Source organism: Nuphar pumila, chromosome 13 (assembly GCF_984573655.1).
Source record: "Nuphar pumila chromosome 13, dmNupPumi1.hap1.1, whole genome shotgun sequence".
In the NCBI taxonomy this organism is placed as follows: domain Eukaryota; kingdom Viridiplantae; phylum Streptophyta; class Magnoliopsida; order Nymphaeales; family Nymphaeaceae; genus Nuphar; species Nuphar pumila.
The window spans coordinates 95,672,106-95,691,646 of record NC_143261.1 but is presented as its reverse complement, the minus strand read 5'-3'; the positions used below and the strand labels follow the sequence as shown (position 1 = coordinate 95,691,646).

At 41.9% G+C, this 19,541-nt stretch overlaps 2 protein-coding genes across 2 annotated transcripts; both read right to left on the bottom strand.

The window, feature by feature from the left end:
• Window positions 1-5,224: 5,224 nt before the first annotated feature.
• LOC149819304 (auxin-responsive protein IAA13-like) lies at window positions 5,225-7,327 on the bottom strand. Its single transcript, XM_089983956.1, has 4 exons — window positions 6,480-7,327; window positions 5,846-5,987; window positions 5,602-5,663; window positions 5,225-5,351 (listed from the first exon to the last, which is right to left on the bottom strand). Exons 1-4 carry the CDS (start codon window positions 6,715-6,717, stop codon window positions 5,320-5,322), a joined length of 474 nt encoding a protein of 157 aa, XP_089840082.1. The 5' UTR covers window positions 6,718-7,327; the 3' UTR covers window positions 5,225-5,319.
• Window positions 7,328-11,941: 4,614 nt separating this feature from the next.
• LOC149819303 (uncharacterized) lies at window positions 11,942-17,449 on the bottom strand. Its single transcript, XM_089983955.1, has 2 exons — window positions 16,987-17,449; window positions 11,942-12,039 (listed from the first exon to the last, which is right to left on the bottom strand). Exons 1-2 carry the CDS (start codon window positions 17,421-17,423, stop codon window positions 12,036-12,038), a joined length of 441 nt encoding a protein of 146 aa, XP_089840081.1. The 5' UTR covers window positions 17,424-17,449; the 3' UTR covers window positions 11,942-12,035.
• Window positions 17,450-19,541: the final 2,092 nt, after the last annotated feature.

Below are 19,541 nucleotides of genomic sequence, written 5' to 3'. Positions count from 1 at the left end.
CACCCGGTCCAAAGCCAAACCTACTGAGTCGACCCTTCGTTGTTTTAGGTGTCAAGAGTTAGGACATGTCGCGTCCAAGTGTCCGACCATGAGCAAGAACACCCATCTGGTTGAAGGGATTGTCGAGTCTGCAAGTGAGAGTGATAGTGATGACAATTCACTAGTTGAGGTTGAGGATGAGAGGGGAGTTATAGAGTTCGACGGCAACATCGAAAGTTTGTTGTCCATCCGTCATGTGTTGACCACACCCTGAGAATCGGCCCCATCGAAATGGCTACGGAATAACATTTTTAAGACCCGGTGCAACTGTGAAGGGCACGCATGTGACATCATCATTGATACCGGAGCTTGTGAGAACATGGTGTCTGAGAGTGTGGTGTCTACCTTGAAACTTAACACAGAAAAGTTGTCCCAACCCTACAAGATGGCCTGGTTCAAGAAAGGAAATGAGGTTCCCATCACTCAGCGATGCCTAGTCCGGTTTTCCATGGGGGAACACTACCACGATGAGGTGTGGTGTGATGTAGCCCCTATGCACGCGTGTCACATTCTCTTGGGACGTCCCTGGCAGTTCGATCGCCAGACAACTCACGATGGCCGCAAGAACACCTACTCCTTTGTCTTTAATGGCCATAGAATAGTCCTTCTATCTATCAAGGAGACTGGTTTCCCCACTGTAGACAAACCTGAGCGAGTTCCCCGAATCGCAGGACTCTCGTACCGGCTCTTCCTGGACCACTGCCAAGAAGATGGCTATTGTTATGCCCTGGTGGCTAAGCCAGTGATGAGTTCGTCTGTGTCCATTCCCGCGGACGTTGCCCCTCTTCTCGAGGAATTTCGCGATGTTATGCCGGATGACCTTCCTAATGGATTACCTTCAACAAGGGTGGTTCAGCATTCCATTGATTTTGTGCCCGGGTCGAGTCTACCCAACCTTCCCGCTTATCGCATGAACCCCTCCGAGCACACTGAGTTGTTAAGACAGGTTCAGGACTTATTGCAAAAAGGTTTTATTCGTGAGAGTGTTAGTCATTGTGTCGTGCCTGCCTTACTCACTCCTAAGAAAGATGGGTCCATGCGCATGTGTATCGATAGTCGTGCGATCAATCGCATCACAGTCAAATACCGTTTTCCCATTCCTCGTTTAGATGATATGTTTGATATGTTATCCGGTGCCTCCATTTTCTCTAAAATTGATTTAAAAAGCGGATATCATCAGATTCGTATACGCGAAGGAGACGAGTGGAAAACGGCATTTAAGACACGTGATGGATTGTACGAGTGGTTAGTCATGCCGTTTGGGTTGTCTAATGCCCCCAGTACCTTCATGAACATGATGACCCAAGTCTTGCGTCCGTGTCTTGGGAAGTTTGTTGTCGTCTACTTTGACGACATCTTAGTCTATAGTTCTTCATTGTCTGATCATTTGAGTCACCTGCGTCAAGTCTTAGATATTTTGAGAAAGGAAAAATTGTATGCTAATGCCAAGAAGTGTGAGTTTATGACATCCAGTGTCGTGTTCTTAGGGTTTATTGTGTCTTCCGATGGCGTCAAGGCAGACCCTGCTAAAGTCCGAGCGATTGTCGATTGGCCTACCGAGAAATCCGTAGTTTCCACGGGTTAGCCACCTTTTACCGACGTTTCGTGAGAAATTTTAGTACCCTTATGGCCCCCATCACGGAGTGCCTAAAAGGTACTAGCTTTCATTGGACGCCAACGGCTAGCAACGCCTTTACGATCATCAAGGACAAAATGACCAGTGCTCCTGTCTTAGCCCTCCCAGATTTTAGTGCAGTCTTTGAGGTTGAATGTGATGCCTCTAAAGTGGGGATTGGCGTCGTCTTGAGTCAGAATCGTAGGCCTGTCGCCTTCTTTAGCGAGAAGCTGACTCAGGCCAGGTGCCAATACTCTACTTACGATGTCGAGTTCTATGTCGTTGTACAAGCCCTTCGTTATTGGAGGCATTATCTCATTTATAAAGAATTTGTCTTGTACACGGACCATGAGGCATTAAAGTACCTTAACAGTCAGAAAAAGTTGAGTGCTCGTCATGCCAAGTGGGTCAGCTTCTTGCAGGAGTACACCTTTTCGCTTCGGCATCAATCGGGTACCCTGAACAAGGTGGCTAACGCTCTTAGTAGGAAGAACAGTCTTCTTATGACTATGTCGGTGCAGGTCATTGGTTTTGAGCAATGCAAAGAGTTGTACCCTACGGACCCTGATTTTCACAAAGTCTGAGAAGGGTGCACCTCTTCAGATCGCAACCTCGACCCCCGTTTTTGTATTCATAATGGTTACCTCTTCCATTGTAACCAATTATGTGTACCCAATTTCTCCCTTAGACTTCAGTTGATTTCTGAATTACATGAAGGAGGGTTAGCCGGGCATTTCGGGCATGATAAGACATTCGCTCTATTAGATGAACGATACTTTTGGCCCAAAATGCGCAAAGATGCTAAGTTTATCCAAGGCTGTCATGTGTGTCAAGTGTCCAAGGGTCATCGTCAGAATAGTGGTCTGTACACCCCATTACCCATTCCTGAACGACCGTGGGAGCATGTATTCATGGATTTTATCGTGGGCCTTCCCCGCACACCACGTCGCTTTGATTCCATTTTAGTAGTTGTTGACCGGTTCTCCAAAATGGCTATCTTTGTTCCGTGCAAACGCACCACCGATGTCTCTTTAGTCGCCTCATATTATTTCAAGGATGTTGCCCGTTTCCACGGTCTACCTCATACAATCACTTCCGATCGCAACACGCGTTTTATGAGCCACTTTTGGAAATCGTTATGGGCCCTGTTGAAAACTAAGCTTCAGTTCAGTAGTGCATATCATCCCCATCCCCAGACTGATGGCCAAACCGAAGTCGTGAACCGCACCTTAGGAAATTTGTTACGGAGTCTAGTGGGCGAAAATGTCAAAACTTGGGATCTCGTATTGCCCCAAGCCGAGTTCGCCTATAACAATTCCATTAACCGTTCTACTGGTAAATCTCCGTTCCAAGTAGTGTATGGTCGGTCTCCCACCCATGTCGTTGACCTAGCCCCTGTATCAGATCTCTCAGCTCCAGCTCCAGATGCCTTTGATGCCGTTGAGTATATGCGTGACGTTCACAGACAAGTTCGGGCCAAACTTGTTGAAAGTTATGAGACCTACAAAGCTTTCGTAGATCAGTCCTCGTGATGTCCAGTTCGAGGTCGGTCAACTCGTCTGGGTATATCTGCGTCCAGAGCGTTTTCCTGTAGGCACCTATAGCAAATTAAGTCCTAAGAAGTATGGCCCTTTAGGATCCTTCAGCGATTGGGTTCGAATGCTTACCTCCTTGAGCTGCCCGATGATTGGCATATTTCCCCTATTTTCAACGTGGCTGATCTATATGCTTACTGTGGCGACAACAAGTCGACAGAGTCGACTTCTTCCCAACCAGGGGAGAATGATGCAGGGCAGGACCCGATTGGGCCCATCGTGCCACTCGATCCACCACAGGGCAGATGAAGGACCCCGTGAATATGACTCACTTGCAGGGACGGATCCACAACGCAGGGAGGTACCCCTGCGCACCTACGTCAGGCATGGTGGAGCTCGCACGCCCCTGCAAAGAGATATTGACTCGGGTCATGGGTCGGATCCAAACCTGGACCCATGACCCAGTCCAGCAAACAGTCTTTAAGAAGCCCTGTCTAGGGTTGCGTGAAGGCAGAGAATATTGAAACTGCAGCCGTCTTCTACCTTCTGCAATTTTGCCTATTGCTTTTCTTTCTGCCTATTGCTTTTCTTTCTTTTTCATTCTTTAATTGTTATTGAATTTCCTTCTGTTATTGAAATCCTTGTTGAGTTTAATAAAGAGTTCAGCTTCACGGTGGCCATTGTTTCACGCCTTCTCCAATTCAGCTGCATCACATCCCTTGCCACAAGGTCAAAGCTGGGTGAAATACCAGGGGTAGGCAGGGGAGGCCAGCCATGGTGTTCTTAGGGCTGGTAAACAAGCCTAATGAGCCAAAAGCTTGAAGTGTTGAATCCAGTATTTTTAAAATCACTTCAATAGGTGAATCGATTTCTGAAAAAACTCTGAATTGAATCAGTACTTTTTCACCATTGGATAACACATCATAAAAAAAATATTTTGAATGTTTAAGAAAATTAAACCATAAAGCTTTTTTTGAATCGCCTCTTGTAAGCTTCTTTTGAATAGCCTTTGGCTCGATTCAATCTGAACCGGCCAATTCAGATCAATTCTGACAACATTGGTTCAAATCTCGGCTCATGCTTCTGGCAAGGGCAAGCCATGTCAAGCTTGAACCAAACAAGCCTAGCTCGAGTGGCTTGGTTTCAAATAAAAAAAAAAGACATTCTTTAGAAGCTGAAAATAACGGGATGTGAGCTTTGAAACTACTGATTATATTTTGAGCAAGCTGGTTAAAATAAAAAGGCATATTGTTTCTAAGTTAGAAGCGATAAAACTTGAATTCTAAGAAATTGGTTGCAAGTTAAACAACTACCTCTTCTAGAATATATTATGTAATATAAAATATAAAATATATTTGTTACTACAACAAGCCTATACAAGCCAAACAAGCCAAACACCTGCTGTTCGTGTTCAGTTTGCCGAGTCTTTTACACACCCCAGGATCAGAGATCTAACCGTGCTGACTCTGCCTGACGTACTTGCGATCACTGATGAGTCAAACCACAAGCCAAACACCTGCTGTTCGTCTCATTTCTCAGCAGCCCCGACTTGGTGCAACATCGATTAAAACAAGAGACCAGGTAGAACACATTTTTATACTGGATAGGCAACCTTCTCTCTCTCTCTCTCTCTCTAAAGAGAAATTGTGAAAAAATACTCTAAAAAAATAGAGAAAATGAGAAAACATTCACACCAATAAGCATTAGTAAGCATCTTGTAAATTTTTTAATGAAAAAGAAAAGCGGGCAAGAATATGCACTCTTTTGACTTCCAAGTTCTACGTGTAAGAAACATCTACATTACTAAATACATATTTTCATTAGTCACAAGATATATGCAACACAGAATAATAACAAACCAGAGGGGAAAAGTGTAAAGACAATGCCATCACAACAAGGCAAAAGAAAGCTGAGATGCGTGTCTGCTGTGCAGAAACCAAAAAAGATGGAATTTTCCAGTAGGAAAAAAAACAAGGGGCGATTAGAGGAAAAAAAAAAGACACCAAACAAATTGACAGGAGTTATGAACATTAAATGTGGCAAAAAGTAATGTTATTCCACTTCTTCCACCTTTCTTTTTCTGTGTTATCCTCCATTGGAAATGGACTACTCACAATATGACTTACTTCTTTACCTGTTAACCCTGTCCTGAAATCTTGTACCTGCAATAAAAACAAGAGGAAAGCTATTTATATTTGCATGAAGGCGACGACACAAGTTACAAAGATCTCAAAATCCAGAGCATTTAGGATTACAATGAGGCCACCGTTAATGGTAATATTTGCAATGTTGTCAGAATTGGGTTTTGAATCAAAATCGAACCCTAAGCTAATAATTTTGAATCAGTCTATTAAAAACACAAGCTTTAAAATATCAACAAAAAATAGAAAAATTCAAGATATACCTACTTACCTAGTCCATTGACTTCAGCAGTTCTCATGATTCTAAGCCTCCTTACAGTGCTCAAGAACATGCTGTGGAGAAAAGAGGAAAGATAAGATCATTAAATGGTAATTAAGAAAGCAAGGGTCATCTTTGTAATGATAATACAAATAAATGGAAATTAAGAAAGGTTTATAATACATGGGTCAACTTTGTGGTGGTTTTTTTTTTTTGCCCTCTTTATTTTGGATCGTGAAGGAGTTATTGCACTCACCCCCATGGAACATCTCCTACAAGCATCCAGTCTCCCTCTTTGTCCTCGTAAGTAAGGACAAATTCAGAGCTACCATCAAGGAGCTTTGAAGATTTGCCTTCATTCATCACTCCATTCTCCTTCTCCAAAGCAAAAACTGGACCTAATAACAGATACCAAGAAAAATAAACGGGCTTTAAAATTAGACACCAACAACCAGTAAACCAAGACATGCACCACAAGAGATAAAACAAACTCTGAAACAGAGAGAGAGATCACCACAGTTCATGTGCAAACTACAGGAAGATATTTCATGATCTACAGTAAATTGCACACCAATTTTTCATGTCTACAGTAAACAGGGTATCTTTCATTACCTACAACAGGTAAAAGCATTACCAGCAACCCCAAGTTTACACACCAAAAAGAAATGAAAAAGAGAGAAAATCAGAATGAAAATGTTTTCCCGAAAGAACACAACTGATTCAAAAATACTTCAAATTAATTACTGGAAAAGGTAAAATGAAAAAACTGGAAACTCCTGAAGCAAGCCTCAGAAGCAAAAGAAAACCAGTTCAGTACAAGGAATTCACAGCTGTGAGCAGATCAATTGCGCATAAGGCGCGTAAAGAAGAAAACACAGGCAGAAACTCACTGATTCCATTGGCAGTAGGTCTTTTGAACATCTCCTCCAACGCATGAGCTAGGGTTTCATAGGAGGCATGAGTGTCCAAATCAACCTTCCTACCAATGGGAACTCCATCCATGTTAACTTTAACAAACATAGACTTTGCATGCCCTTGCGTGGCTTTCTCCTGCCTGCTCTTAGTTTTACCCATCTCACCAACATCTTCCTCAGCTGGAACTCTGCTTTGGTTTACCAGACTGTTCATTCTGTAGGCTCTGATAGGAGGCCACCCCACAACCTGATTTTTGCTAAATTTTTCAGAAAAAATAAAAGGTCAGTAGTACAGGAAACAAATGAAAAAACTTACGATACCAGCATCCTACGACCTGTAGTTAGAAAAAGAAGAGAAATATTCAATTTGGATGACAAAACAAAACAAACTATTGTAGTAAAAGGGCAAAAGGGATTTAAGAAAAAAAAAACCAAGTTGCTCATGAAAGCTTAGCTACCAATGTAACGGCCCAAAATTTCAAACTTGTAAACCTTTTTTTTAAATACTTAGAAAACCTTCCATTTTTAGAGTTTTTATCAGCAGAAACGATTTTTTTCGAAAAGCAAATCAAGTTGACAACTTTGGGCACGTTACCGTAAAAATCCATCAAAACCTCATTATCAATACATTTTAACAAGAGAATTAGTGAGCCGAATATTCATTATAAAAAAAAAACTATCAGTTATACAAAAGTTCAGGTTTCCTCTTTTACAAAACTCAAAATCGAAACAGGTAACCAAGACTCAAAACTGCGAGCAAGAGAGTGAAATCTCAAGTCAAACCGCATCCTGCCATCAGCTTGTCTGATGGACCCGCTCATCACCTGCGCTCATAAAATGGGTCAGTTTTATAAAAAAAACTGACAGGTACGCAAACAAAAAATTAAAGCAAAGCATACTATGCTAGCATGATAAGCAGTTTAATTCAGAAAATAAACTATACTAGCATGAGCATTTAACTACGCAAGAAGTAATCTATCTCCAGCAAGAGTATTTAATTTACACAAGCACATTAACAGCTAATTATCACAAGATAAGCAATTCATAGTCGCAAGCTATAAGCAAATAATTAACACAAGATACAAACATAAGCAATAAACAGTTCATAAATCTCGAAATGCACAACCAATCAATATTGTGAACAAGATAATCTTTGTTTCGATATTAGCTAGTCTTGCGGGTACGCACAAAGCACGACACGTAGAAATAGCCGAGACTAAGCTGGGAGTTGATTATGACACGTATTTTAGATACCCCGAGTAGCTAGCTGAGTCCGCTCCTAAGAGGAGGGCCAATGACCGAAAGAGAATTCCCCAAAAAGGTCACTCGTTCAAAAGATGCATCCAACTTCTGCAGATGTCCACAGGAGAAACCACCTAGGATAATTTTCGGTAATCCCTTTCCCCTAACTCCGATGACAAGGAAAGATGAGTCATTTGCTCGTGAGGTGGTTGTTAACAACTTGTCCATCGAAGTTTTTGTATCGTCTACCATCTCTTTTGATGAATCGTTAGTTAACTATCGCCCCATTCTATGTGCTCTGGTCTTGTAGACCCACTCGAGCATCTTGCCTGTGAAGGTGTACCATCATCATTATGTGATTTCAACAATATACCATTGCACGTTTCGAGGTTACCACTAACCTCTCATCTTACTCATCGTCGCACGCAACATACTTGTCTAAAAGTACAACTACGATGAAAGGAGTCAACTTGTGAGGGTAAAAACATCATTATGTGATTTCAATCGCGTGCCATTGCACGTTCAAAGTAATCATAGACCTTATATCTTACTCATCGTAGTACGCAATGTACCTTTTAAAAGTACAACCACAATGAGAGGGGTATGGGTTTCTCGAAGACATCTCAGCACAGAGTTTTGCAACAACATAATGTACATCAGGTAAGTCTGACATGCTAAAACTTTACGAAACAGATAACATCATACATGTTCTACGATTGCCACAGATCCGACATATCTCTCATAAGTGCATTGACTTAGGGTGCTCAACTGCACTCGAGAAGTAGAAGTCCTGTACGGAGAAGTCTCTTCTCGTGACGAAAGCACCCGTACGCAACTTCGCTTCTTTCTTGCAAAGAGCAAAGTTGATAAGTGGGGGCTTGCATTGGACGAACACAAGAAGCAAAACCTTGCACCAGGTGTGGCAACTCAGAATAAAAGCAATGAACGACAAAAAAGGCGATAGCAAAGCCTGTGCGCATAAAGCGCAACGACAACATAAAAGTAAATGCAAAAAAAGTAAAGGCAAAAGTAAAATGAAGAAAAATAAGCTTGTGCACATCAAGCGCGGCGACAGAAAATAAAAGCAAAATTGTAAAAACGAAAAGTAGGTGAAGAAAAGCAAATATAGAAAGTAAGCATGGGCACATAAAGCGTGGCGGCAACAGAAAGTAAATACAAAAAAGTAAATAGGACAAGGACCGCGAAACTGCATCCTTAAGTTAAAAGTGTACGTGTGTGTGTATATATATAGTCCCTAATCATTTCTTTTCCATTTTTAGTCTTTACTTTTAATTGCTCTAATTTTTAATTCGTCCATTGTCCTTTGTGCAACTTTCTCCTACCTTGGGGGATCACGGTTCTGAGTACGCTTGCGAGCGTGAGAATGGGCTCGTGCCACTAGGCGCAAGCATGCTTCGTTGCGCAATCTACGAAGGTACGATCATGTTAGTATGTTAAAAATAAAACAACAAAGAAAGAAAGAGCAGCGACAGGGGATAGGCCACGGGAGAACGAAGAGGGGCAGGGGAAGAAGCCCCCTCCCCTTGCCGAAAATCCAAAGGTAGCAGGGGCCTCAGGGGCCATGGGTCGGGAGGTGGCAGGGGCAAAAACCCCTACCAGAAAAAGAGGACAAGGAGGCAGGGTGACGAAGGTAACAAGGGAGGCAGAAGCTCCGCCCCTGCCTGCCGGAAGAGCAAAGAGGGAGGGGCAAAGCCCCTACCTGATATAAGTGAAGAGAAAGGAAAGGGGGCTTCGCCCCTGCCTACTAGGAAGGCACAAAGGGAGCAGGGAGGGGGCTCGACCCCTGCCCTGCATATAGAGGAAACAAGCAGAGGGCTCAGCCCCTGCCCTGCACACAGAGGAAACAAGGAGGGGGCTCGGCCCCTCCCCTGCACATAGAGGGAGGGAGTAGGAAGGGGGCTCGACCCCTGCCCTACACACAGAGGGAGCAGGGAATGGACTCGACCCCCCTCCCTACCGACCCAACAAGAGAGATAGCGAGGGGGAGGACACCCTCCCACCTGTCGCACAGAGAGGGCGAAAGAAGAAGACAACAAAGAGGGGGAAGAGATCACCTGAGCGGGATATACGCGGAGTGGGGGTCGCCGGCGTTGGGTGGACGAAATACGACGAGCGGAAGAGAGGGCTCACCCGAGGGAAAGGGGGCGACAGAGAGGAAACGAGCGAGGGAGGAGAAAGGGAAGTGGTCGACGAGTCCTGCATCGCCAACGAAGGCTCCGACGAGCTGCAAGCCAGGCAAGCGGAGGCTCCGACAAACTGTAGGGGACAGAGGGGGGGCGTCGAGCGACAAAAGCGAGTGGCAACAAAGGGGGGAGGGTTTTGCGTTTGCAAAACCCTTCCCCTACATGCCTTTAAAAGGGGGGGGGGGGGTCTCTAGAGTACCCGAGTTCGTGTCAGGGTTGCATCCGACCGGAGCCTATTTTTTTTTTCAAAAATCTTGGGCTTTACACCCTACCTTAAAAGAATTTTGTCCTCGAAATTTCCTGTGAAGGTTATGTGTAGAGATCATAATCTTACTTGGTCGGTATTGATGAGGATGCACCACATGTGTGTGATCCCAGATATATAAGCGTTTAGAGTGATCAAGACTACTCATAGAGTTTCTTAAAAAAGTTTTGAGCAAAAAAATCAATCTCAACAAAGATTCATATATGATTTCATCGGTAAACTTTGGCAAAATTCATACTGAAATACAAAAAGTCTTAAAACTATTAAAGTTTCCATTCACTAATTTCTTCTTGTTCTATCATTGTGGCATAGACACGGCCAAACACTTCTCTTTGTAGTTGTTGCTAAGGTTGTTATTGTTGTTGCTGCCCTTCGCTTGCGGTTCGTCTATGCCAGCCTGCCGCCTTCTTACGACAAATTCGAACATAATGCCCCATCTTTCCACAATACAAACAGCCACCAGGGGGCATGGCCGTCCAGGATGGACATAGTTGAACTTAGGACATATCTGTTTTGGTTGTTGCTGCGGCTCGATTCCTTTATCTTGATTTTGCTTCTTGAATGGGGGTATCTTTGTTTTGCCATCAGTATGTTGTCGCTTGTTGCTTCCACCATTCTCAACAGACTTTCTGTTCCGCTCACGCTTGACTCGTTCCCAATCATCGTTCAAAACGGTGACAACCGCAACTGCAGTAGAGAAAGTAGAGGGCATACTGGTCAAGACCCAATAACGAAGTCCTCCCTTAAGTCCTCTAATAAATTTTCTGGCCCGTTCGCGATCGTCCTCGAACAGGTTGGGACAAAAACGCTCAAGCCTCTGAAACTTGGCGATGTACTCACTCAAACTCACTCAAACTCAAGTTGCCCAGGCAAAGCTCCAAGAACTCCAATTTCTTCTTCTCCCTCGCATGAGAGAAGAACTCCACTTTCTTCTCCCTTGCATGAGGGAAAAAGTAGTTTCCTAAAAAAGCCCTCTTGAAAGCTTCCCATGGAATCATTGAAGCCCCCGAAAACTGCATGTCCCGGGTCGTGTCCCACCAGTCGCGAGCGTCGTCCTTGAGTTGAAAAGCCCCGAATAGTGTCTTCTTGTCATCCGGGACCGACAAAACCTGAAACACCCGTTCCACCTCCTTGACCCAATTATCTGCCATGTTTGGGTCCACCTTCCCCGTGAAGGTCGGAGGATCAAGCTTTAAAAACTTCTCAAAAGTAATAGTAGACTCTGAGGGGGGAGCCTGATCCCACAGCGATCGAACCAAGTTTATGATTGCCTCGGCCAAAGTGTTGAAAGAATCCATTACGAATTCCCTCTGCTCGAACCACTCATCAATCGAATCCTCGTTCGAGGACCTCATCATCCTTATAAATAAAAGGAGGCACGTCAATTCAATCTAAACATGAAGTGAAAACTAAAAGCAAAAGGGTGTACTTACAACGCGATGTAGCTGTTCGATAGTCGAAACTCACTGCCTGATACCAAGTTGTAATGCCCCAAAATTTCAAACTTGTAAAGTTTTTTTAAAAATACTTTACCCTTCATTTTTCGGAGTTTTTATCAACGATAACGATTTTTTTTTAAAAGCAAAACAAGTTGACAATTTTGGGTACATTACCGTAAAAATCCATCAAAACCTCAATTATCAAAACATTTCGACAAGAGAATTAGTGAGTTGAATATTCACTATAAAAAATTATACAAAAGTTTGAGTTTCCCCTTATACAAAACTCAAAACCGAAATAGGTAACTAGGACTCAAAACTGCGAGCAGGAGTGAAATCTCAAGCCATCTTGCATCCTGCCATCAGCTGTCAGATAGATTCATCACCTGCGCCCATAAAATAGGTCAGTTTCACGAAAGAACTGATCAGTATGCAAATAAGACCATGAAACCAAAAATTAAAGCAAAGCACATTGCACTAGCATGATAAGCAGTTTCATTCATAAATTAAACTATACTAGCATGAGTATTTACCTACGCAAGAAGTAATGTATCTCCAGCAAGAATATTTAATTCACAAGCACATTAGCAGTTAAATATCATAAGATAAGCAATTCATAGTCACAAGCTATAAGCAGTTAATTAACACAAGATGCAAGCATAAGCAATAAACAGTTCATAAATCTCAAAATGCACAACAAATTAATATTGAGAACAAGATAATCTTTGTTTCGATATTAACTGATCTTGCGGGTACGCACAAAATACAACGCGTAAAAACAACCGAAACTAATCTGAAGGTTTATTATGCCACTTATTTTAGTTACCCCTACTAAGGGGACGGCCAATGACCAAGAGAATTTCTCAAAGGCCTGGGTTCAAAGGATGCATCCAATTTTTACAGATGTCCAATGGAGAAACCATCTAGGATAATGTTCGGTAATCTCTTTCCCCTAACTCTGATGACTAGAGAAGCGGAGTCATTTGCTCATGAAGTGGTTGTTAACTTGTCCATCAAACTTTTTGTACCATCCATCCTCTCTCTTGATGAACCGCAAGAGGCAAATGGACGCGACAAGTGTTACTTAACTCCCATGCTTTGGTCCTGTAGACCCACTCGAGCATCTTGCTTATGAAAACGTAACATCATTATGTGATTTCAACAATTTTTCATTGCACGTTTCAAAATTACCACCGCCCTCTCATCCTACTCATCGCAGCACACAACGTACATGTATAAAAGTACAACCACGATGAGAAAGGTCAACTTACTTGTGAGGATAAAAACATCACCATTATATGATTTCAATCGCATGACATTGCACGTTCGAGGTAATCATAGACCTCACATCCTATTTATCGTAGTACGCAACGTCATTGTCTAAAAGTATAACCACAATGAGAGGGATATGGGTTTCTCGAGGACATATCAACACAGAGTTTGGAAACAACATAATGTACAACAGATAAGTCTAACATGCTAAAACTTTGTGAAACAGATATCATACATGTTCTAAGATTGCCAAAGATCTGACATATCTCTCCTAAGTGCATCGACTCAGGGTGGGGGCCAAATGCTAGAATGCTTCAGCACTGCTGCACAACTGCGCTCGAGAAGTCAAAGTCCCATACGAAGAACTCTCTTCTCGTGACGAAAGCACCTATATCATCTTTCTTGAAAAGAGCAAAGTTGATAGGTGGGGCTTGCATTGGACGAACATAAGCAAAACCTCGCACCAGGTATGGCAACACAGAAAAGGCGATAACAAAGCATGCGCGCATAAAGCGCGACAACAGAAAAGTAAATGCAAAAAAAGTAAGGGCAGAAGAAAAATGAAGAAAAATAAGCTTGTGCACATCAAGCGCAGCGGCGGTAGAAAATAAAAACATAAATGTAAAAACTGAAAAGTGCAATAAATATAATAAATATAGAAAGTAAGAGCACATAAAACGCGACAGCAACAGAACGTAAATACAAAACACATAAAACGTGATGACAAAAATACAGAATTCTGAAACCGCATTCTTGATATATATATATAGTCCTTGGCCATTTCTTTTTTATTTTAGTCTTTAATTTTAATTGCTTTAATTTTTAATTCATCCATTATCCTTTGCGCAACTTTCTCCTATCTTGAAGGGTTACGGTTCTGCATATGCTTGCGAGCAAAGGTAGAGTCTCGGGCCACAAGTCACAAGCAAGGTACAATCATGTTAATATGTTAAAAATAAAAAGATAGCAAAAAGGGGCAGCAACGGGGGATAGCCAAAAATCAGAGTGGGCAAGGGCCCTGCCTGACAAAATGAAAAGAGGCAGCCCCTGCCTTTCCACGGGTCAAGAGGAAAGAGCTAAAACCCCTGCCAGAAAAAAAGGACAAAGGCAAAGGCTAAGCTCCCGTCTGACGAAGGTAACCAGGGAGGCAAAGGCGAAGCCCCTACCTGACAAAAGCGAAGAGGGAGGCAAGGAGGCTTCACCCCTGCCTACCACAGAGGGAGCGGGGAGGGACCTACACACATAGGAAACAGGGAGGGGTTCAGCCCCTCCACTGCACACAAGGGGGCCCCTCCCCTGCACACAAGGGGGACTCGACCTGCTGACCCAACAAGAGAGAGCAAGGGGGAGGGCCGAGGCACCCTTCCACTTTCCGCGCACAAAGGGCAAAATAAGACAATGGAGAGAGCCGACCGTGAAGTGGGGGTTGTTGGAGTGGGTTGTCGAATTACGGCGAGCGAGAGAGAGGGCTCACAAAGGGAGAGGGAAAATGAACAATAGAGGAGAAAGAGAGGATAGAGGAGAAAGAGAGGTGGACGACAAGGTCGACATCACCGACAAGGGCCCAAACGAGCGCCAAGCCAGAGCTCGAAGGTCGAAGAAGGCTCCGACGAACTGCATGGACGGAGGGGGTTCGTCGGGCAAAAGCGAGAGGCAACAAGTGGGGAAGGGTTTTGCATTGGGAAGTCTTTTTGTGTGCCTTGCCACGCAAAAGCCATGCCCTGCATGCCTTTAAATAGGCACGGGTCTCTAGGGTACCCGGGTTCGGGTTGGATCCCAGGTCCATTTTTTTTTTTCAAAAAATCTTGGGCTTTACAACCAAAATGTTACAACAAAAATAAGGGAGAACAAATTAAACAGCAAAACCAAATATTAAATCGTTTGCCACTGAAAATGCTCAGTAGGGACAAACCCAATTGAGGCAGTAAAAACAAGGGAAAAAATCAAACCAGATTTACCAAAACATAAAAGAAAAAGATAAAAACAAACACAAGAGAAAAAACAAAACAGCTAAAAAGGACAAACTTGCTAAGGGAAGAAGAGCAAGAAAAATCGAGAAGAAATCACCCAAAATGTGCAACAAACAAACAACATAGAGTATCATGTGACCATGCAGAAGACAGTTTCAAGAACCCAGTACCTAAATTAAAGACTCACAAATGCAAATATTGATTAAAAACATTAAAAAAAAAACAATTGACCGATATAATCAGTGTTAAGACTCCAAGATCATGAATTCTCACAATCATTCACTCAAAACAACTCAGAAGACAATCAATTAAAATCTACAAACAAGTATGGAAAATAAGTATACATAGAAACAAATCACCCTAAAGGACGATTGGATGACACTATATTAGAATTACTAATTGTTGTTAGAAAAGTTTTAAAATTGGTGATTTTGTTCCTACCAAAAGTGCTTTAAGTTTAGTCTCATATCTAAGAAAAATAAGTTTTTCGAGTGGTTTAAATAGAGAGTTTGTTCTTTATTCTTTACTTTGATAATCCAAGTGTCTTGGAGTGGCTTGTGGACCTTGTTGCGCATCGTGCAGAAACGAACGCACCGTTCGCGCACATGCAAGCACGTGCGTGTGTGCGCAGGATGGCGCACTTTGCACTTCGCACGCTCGCAGCGGTGCAAGGTGCATATGAGGTGCAAAGGTCCATTTTGACCTTTCAGTTTTCGAATTGCCTGGCCTTTTAAAAGGTTTTAATATATTTTTTATGATGCATGGTGACTGTTGAACGGTTTTAAAGGCCTTTGAACATAGTCAAAGGTGGGTGACCGTTTAGGACCTTATTCGCCCTTATTTCAAACCGTCGGATTTATGGCCATTAATCTCATTTATCGTAAAACGTTTTGATCTTTCTAAAAAATTCTATAAATCTCTTCCTTCTTCTGTCCTTTGAAAATACGAATTTCTGACTCTCCAATTTTCTATCTCTTCCCCATTTTGGCTTGCAGAGTTCTGGTGTGAGAGAGGTCATCTGCTTCCGATGACTATCTTAAGGTTCAAGCCTAGTTGTATCCTGGAAACTCAGTCGAAACCAACCCCTTTTTCGCATCTTTGGAATTCTCGGAATGGGGCGATTGAAGTTCTAAAGATAGTGATCTTAATACCGTGCCTCTGGGCTTGAGATCTCTTTTCTTAAATCCATTTTATCACAAGGTTGGAACAACAAAATTGTTTATATGAAAAATCCAAAAAATCAGAATTCACGAATGCAAACATTTATGACATGCCATAACATGCAAGGGTAACAATAACAAGATAAAATTTCACCAGAATAAAATGGCAACCGATAAAATTACGTAAGAAAATTCAGAAACAAAAATAACATGAAACGGGAAAAGAAGAGTGCTGGGATGAAGTAAACGTATAATATTACAAAATCATCGGTACCCACATAGACATCAGAACAGAAAAAACATCAAACAAAACAACTTCAAGCCACTAAACATAAGCGCGAAGAATAGGTAATGTAGGACAGAGATCATTGAAGACAAAGAAAGGAAGAAACCATACTGGATAGTTCTTCCTACAAAGCAATGAAATAAAACGAGACCAAGAATGAAATAAGGCAAACACCAAGATAGAAAACTCCAAAATCAATAATACCCCAACAAATAGGCCAGCAAAAACAACTAAAACTAGTAACGAAAAGAAAACTAAGAAAAACAAGGAAAATGTACGAGCACATAAATTAGCACCGACTCAAATTTTTTATCCACTAAAACCCATAATAAATATAAGAAAAGAGTGCGAAGGAGAATCCCCGTCATTCTCTTCCATCCCCATGCTCCAAACCAAAAAATATATGAACACACAATAAACAAAACCAACAAAAGTAATTACAAGAAATAAAACCAACACACCAAGACTTTCTTTTCGTTCATATAAGAAAAAAGAAAAGGCTAAAAAACCACAAGAAACAAAGGAAAAGAAAGATATCGCCTAAGACTTGCTTTTCAGTCATACAAAAGGAAGGGGAAAACAAGGCTAAACCACAAGAAACAAAAGAAAAAAATAAAGATATTGCCTTCTCTCTTGCTCTTTTACCTTGGAACAGAGGTCACCCCCTGAACCGAATCAGCATCAGCAGATTCACTGCGAGCCCTCCCAGTCTTTCTGAAAACCATTGATGGGTTCATGTTTGTGAGGTCCTTTGCAGTCAGTATCCTCCCGACCCTATTGCTGTTGCTGTTGTTCCTCCTGTACTTGTCACCATTCTCATCAATCTGCCTCCCACTCAAACTGTTCAAGCTGAGCCCAAGATTGAGGTCCGTGTCCTTCAACTCCATGCCACCCTCCTGGCTCTGGTTCACCAAACCAGCACAGGGGTATGAAGAGACCTCAGAGAGGCCAATGTAATCCTGCTCTGTGTGGCCACCGCCGTTGTCAATCTTAGACACTGTTGATATTGAACCGTTGGCAGAGCTTCCTGTACATGATCCACCGCCGCAAACACCTCCCCTTCCTCTTATAGCCTGCTGCATGTTCTTCTCTTTGTGTCGCTTTTTGTTCTTTCTTCTTCCCCACCAAGGAAAGAAAAGTTGAAAACAGAAAGCAGGATAATGGTTGGATTCCCAAGAGAGAGAGAGAGAAAGGAACAGGTGAAAACGGTAATGAGAAAGGATTTGTATAGGTACATTATATATACTTATGTTTTTTGTTTCGCTGACCCGAGTACCTGACTAAATGAGTGTCCTGCTAATGACAAATGTGTCCCCGGGGAGTGTAACTGTGTACCTTTGAATCACAAATTTGCCCTTGTTGGGGATCAGATAATATGATTTGTTATTTGCTATGATCATGTGTTCAAATTCAAACCATTTCATAAGAAGTGGTCTGTTTTTTATGTGCCTATGTCATGAAATGGATAGAGGGGAAGAGGAAAAATCTTCTTTCATATCTATTTGGATGGAAGTTGAAACAAGTGAAACGTGAAAAATGGAGGGGGAAGAAAGAAAAAAAAAAACTTTTTCATCTCTCCACGTAACAGTGAAAGGCCTCAATCAAGTTGTTAATTGGTAGACTCGTTCCCATGTTTATAAACATGACCAACTTTGTGAATTCTATTTTTTAATACTTCAAGACAGCAAAAAAAATTTTAAATTATATGGTAGGTATGTAGAGAGAGAAATGTAATAGTCATGATTTGTTTTTGTTAAGCCCTTACAGAAATCATGATTGAAGTGTTTTTGCAGAATCTATTCTCATTATGACCATGTATGTTTTTCAGAAAAGTAAAAAATCAATGACTCATAATACTCAAGTTCTTTCATTGAATTCATTCAACCTAAAGCATGTTCTTCCGTATAAACCCTTTTAACATTCTGTATGGACACGCCATTTTTGCAGCGTGTCTCTGATGACACGTGCAGTCTGTCACTAACACGTATCAACAAATTTTTTTATTGTTTTAAAGTTTGTTTGAATAAAAAAGTATTCTTATTACTAAAATATCAAAAATAGTTTTTTGTTGATTAAAAAATTTTAAAAATTCATGCCCTAGAGACAACGACGAGTGAGGGACAAGCCATCGAGGCTCAAATGGAGAGAGAGAGAAGTCAGGTGGCGTGGAGCGAACAACCCTGACAGGATATTGGATCCCACTGCCACGTGGACAACAAGTCGTGTGGGACTCCGCCAGAATATCCAATTGGTGGTTGCCATCTACGCCGACCGAATCCGTAACAGAGACCGGCAATCTCATCTGGCGTGTCAACGCCCATCACCGTCTGATGGAATCGCCTGCGATCTCCGTAAGACTCGGGTGAGAAAATCGGGACGGGCATCGGATTGAATCGGATCTGGTATGAAACCGAACCGATAACCCGCTTTCTGGGTTATATATATTTAGGCGTGTCAACGGGTCGGGTTTGGTTCAGACCTATGTGGAATCAGACTTGGACCAGATTTTTGGATATGGTATTGGGTCTGGACCTGGGTCAAATCGGGTTCAATATAAAAATCCAAACCCAGAACCGATAAAAACTACATGAACCAAACTCAGACTATTTTCGGTAAAACCATATTTTTTATCATTTTTGCATTAGAAATTTGTGAGTCTTAATAGAAACTTGGGTCAGGTCCGGGTCTAGTATAAAATTTCACAAACTATATCAGGGTCCATGTATTAATCAAAACTTTGGGTCTTGACTCGGGTCTCAATCAGGTCTTCTTATTTATCACCGTACCCGACCCTATAGGGTTTGATTCGGATCAGTTCTGGGTAAACCAAGCCCGTTGACACCCTTAGTTATATGGGATAAAATAAAACCATAAATAGAAATTAACTACCCACCAGTTTACGCAAATAAAAGGAACCTTGATAAGGGAGTGGCTGTGGTTGGTACATACAAATAGAAAAGTATCAAAATACACTAAAAATGCAATGATTACAAAATTAGGTGAAACATTTGTATCACTTTGATGTTATGACAAAAAATGCGAAAATATCAAACAATAATATCGAGATAAATTCTCGATCTTTTCAAAATATCGTTAGCTGCCGTACTGCCCCCATATAACCGGTTAGCCAGGGAACTGGATTAGCTTTATATATATATATATATATATATATATATATATATATATATATATATATATAT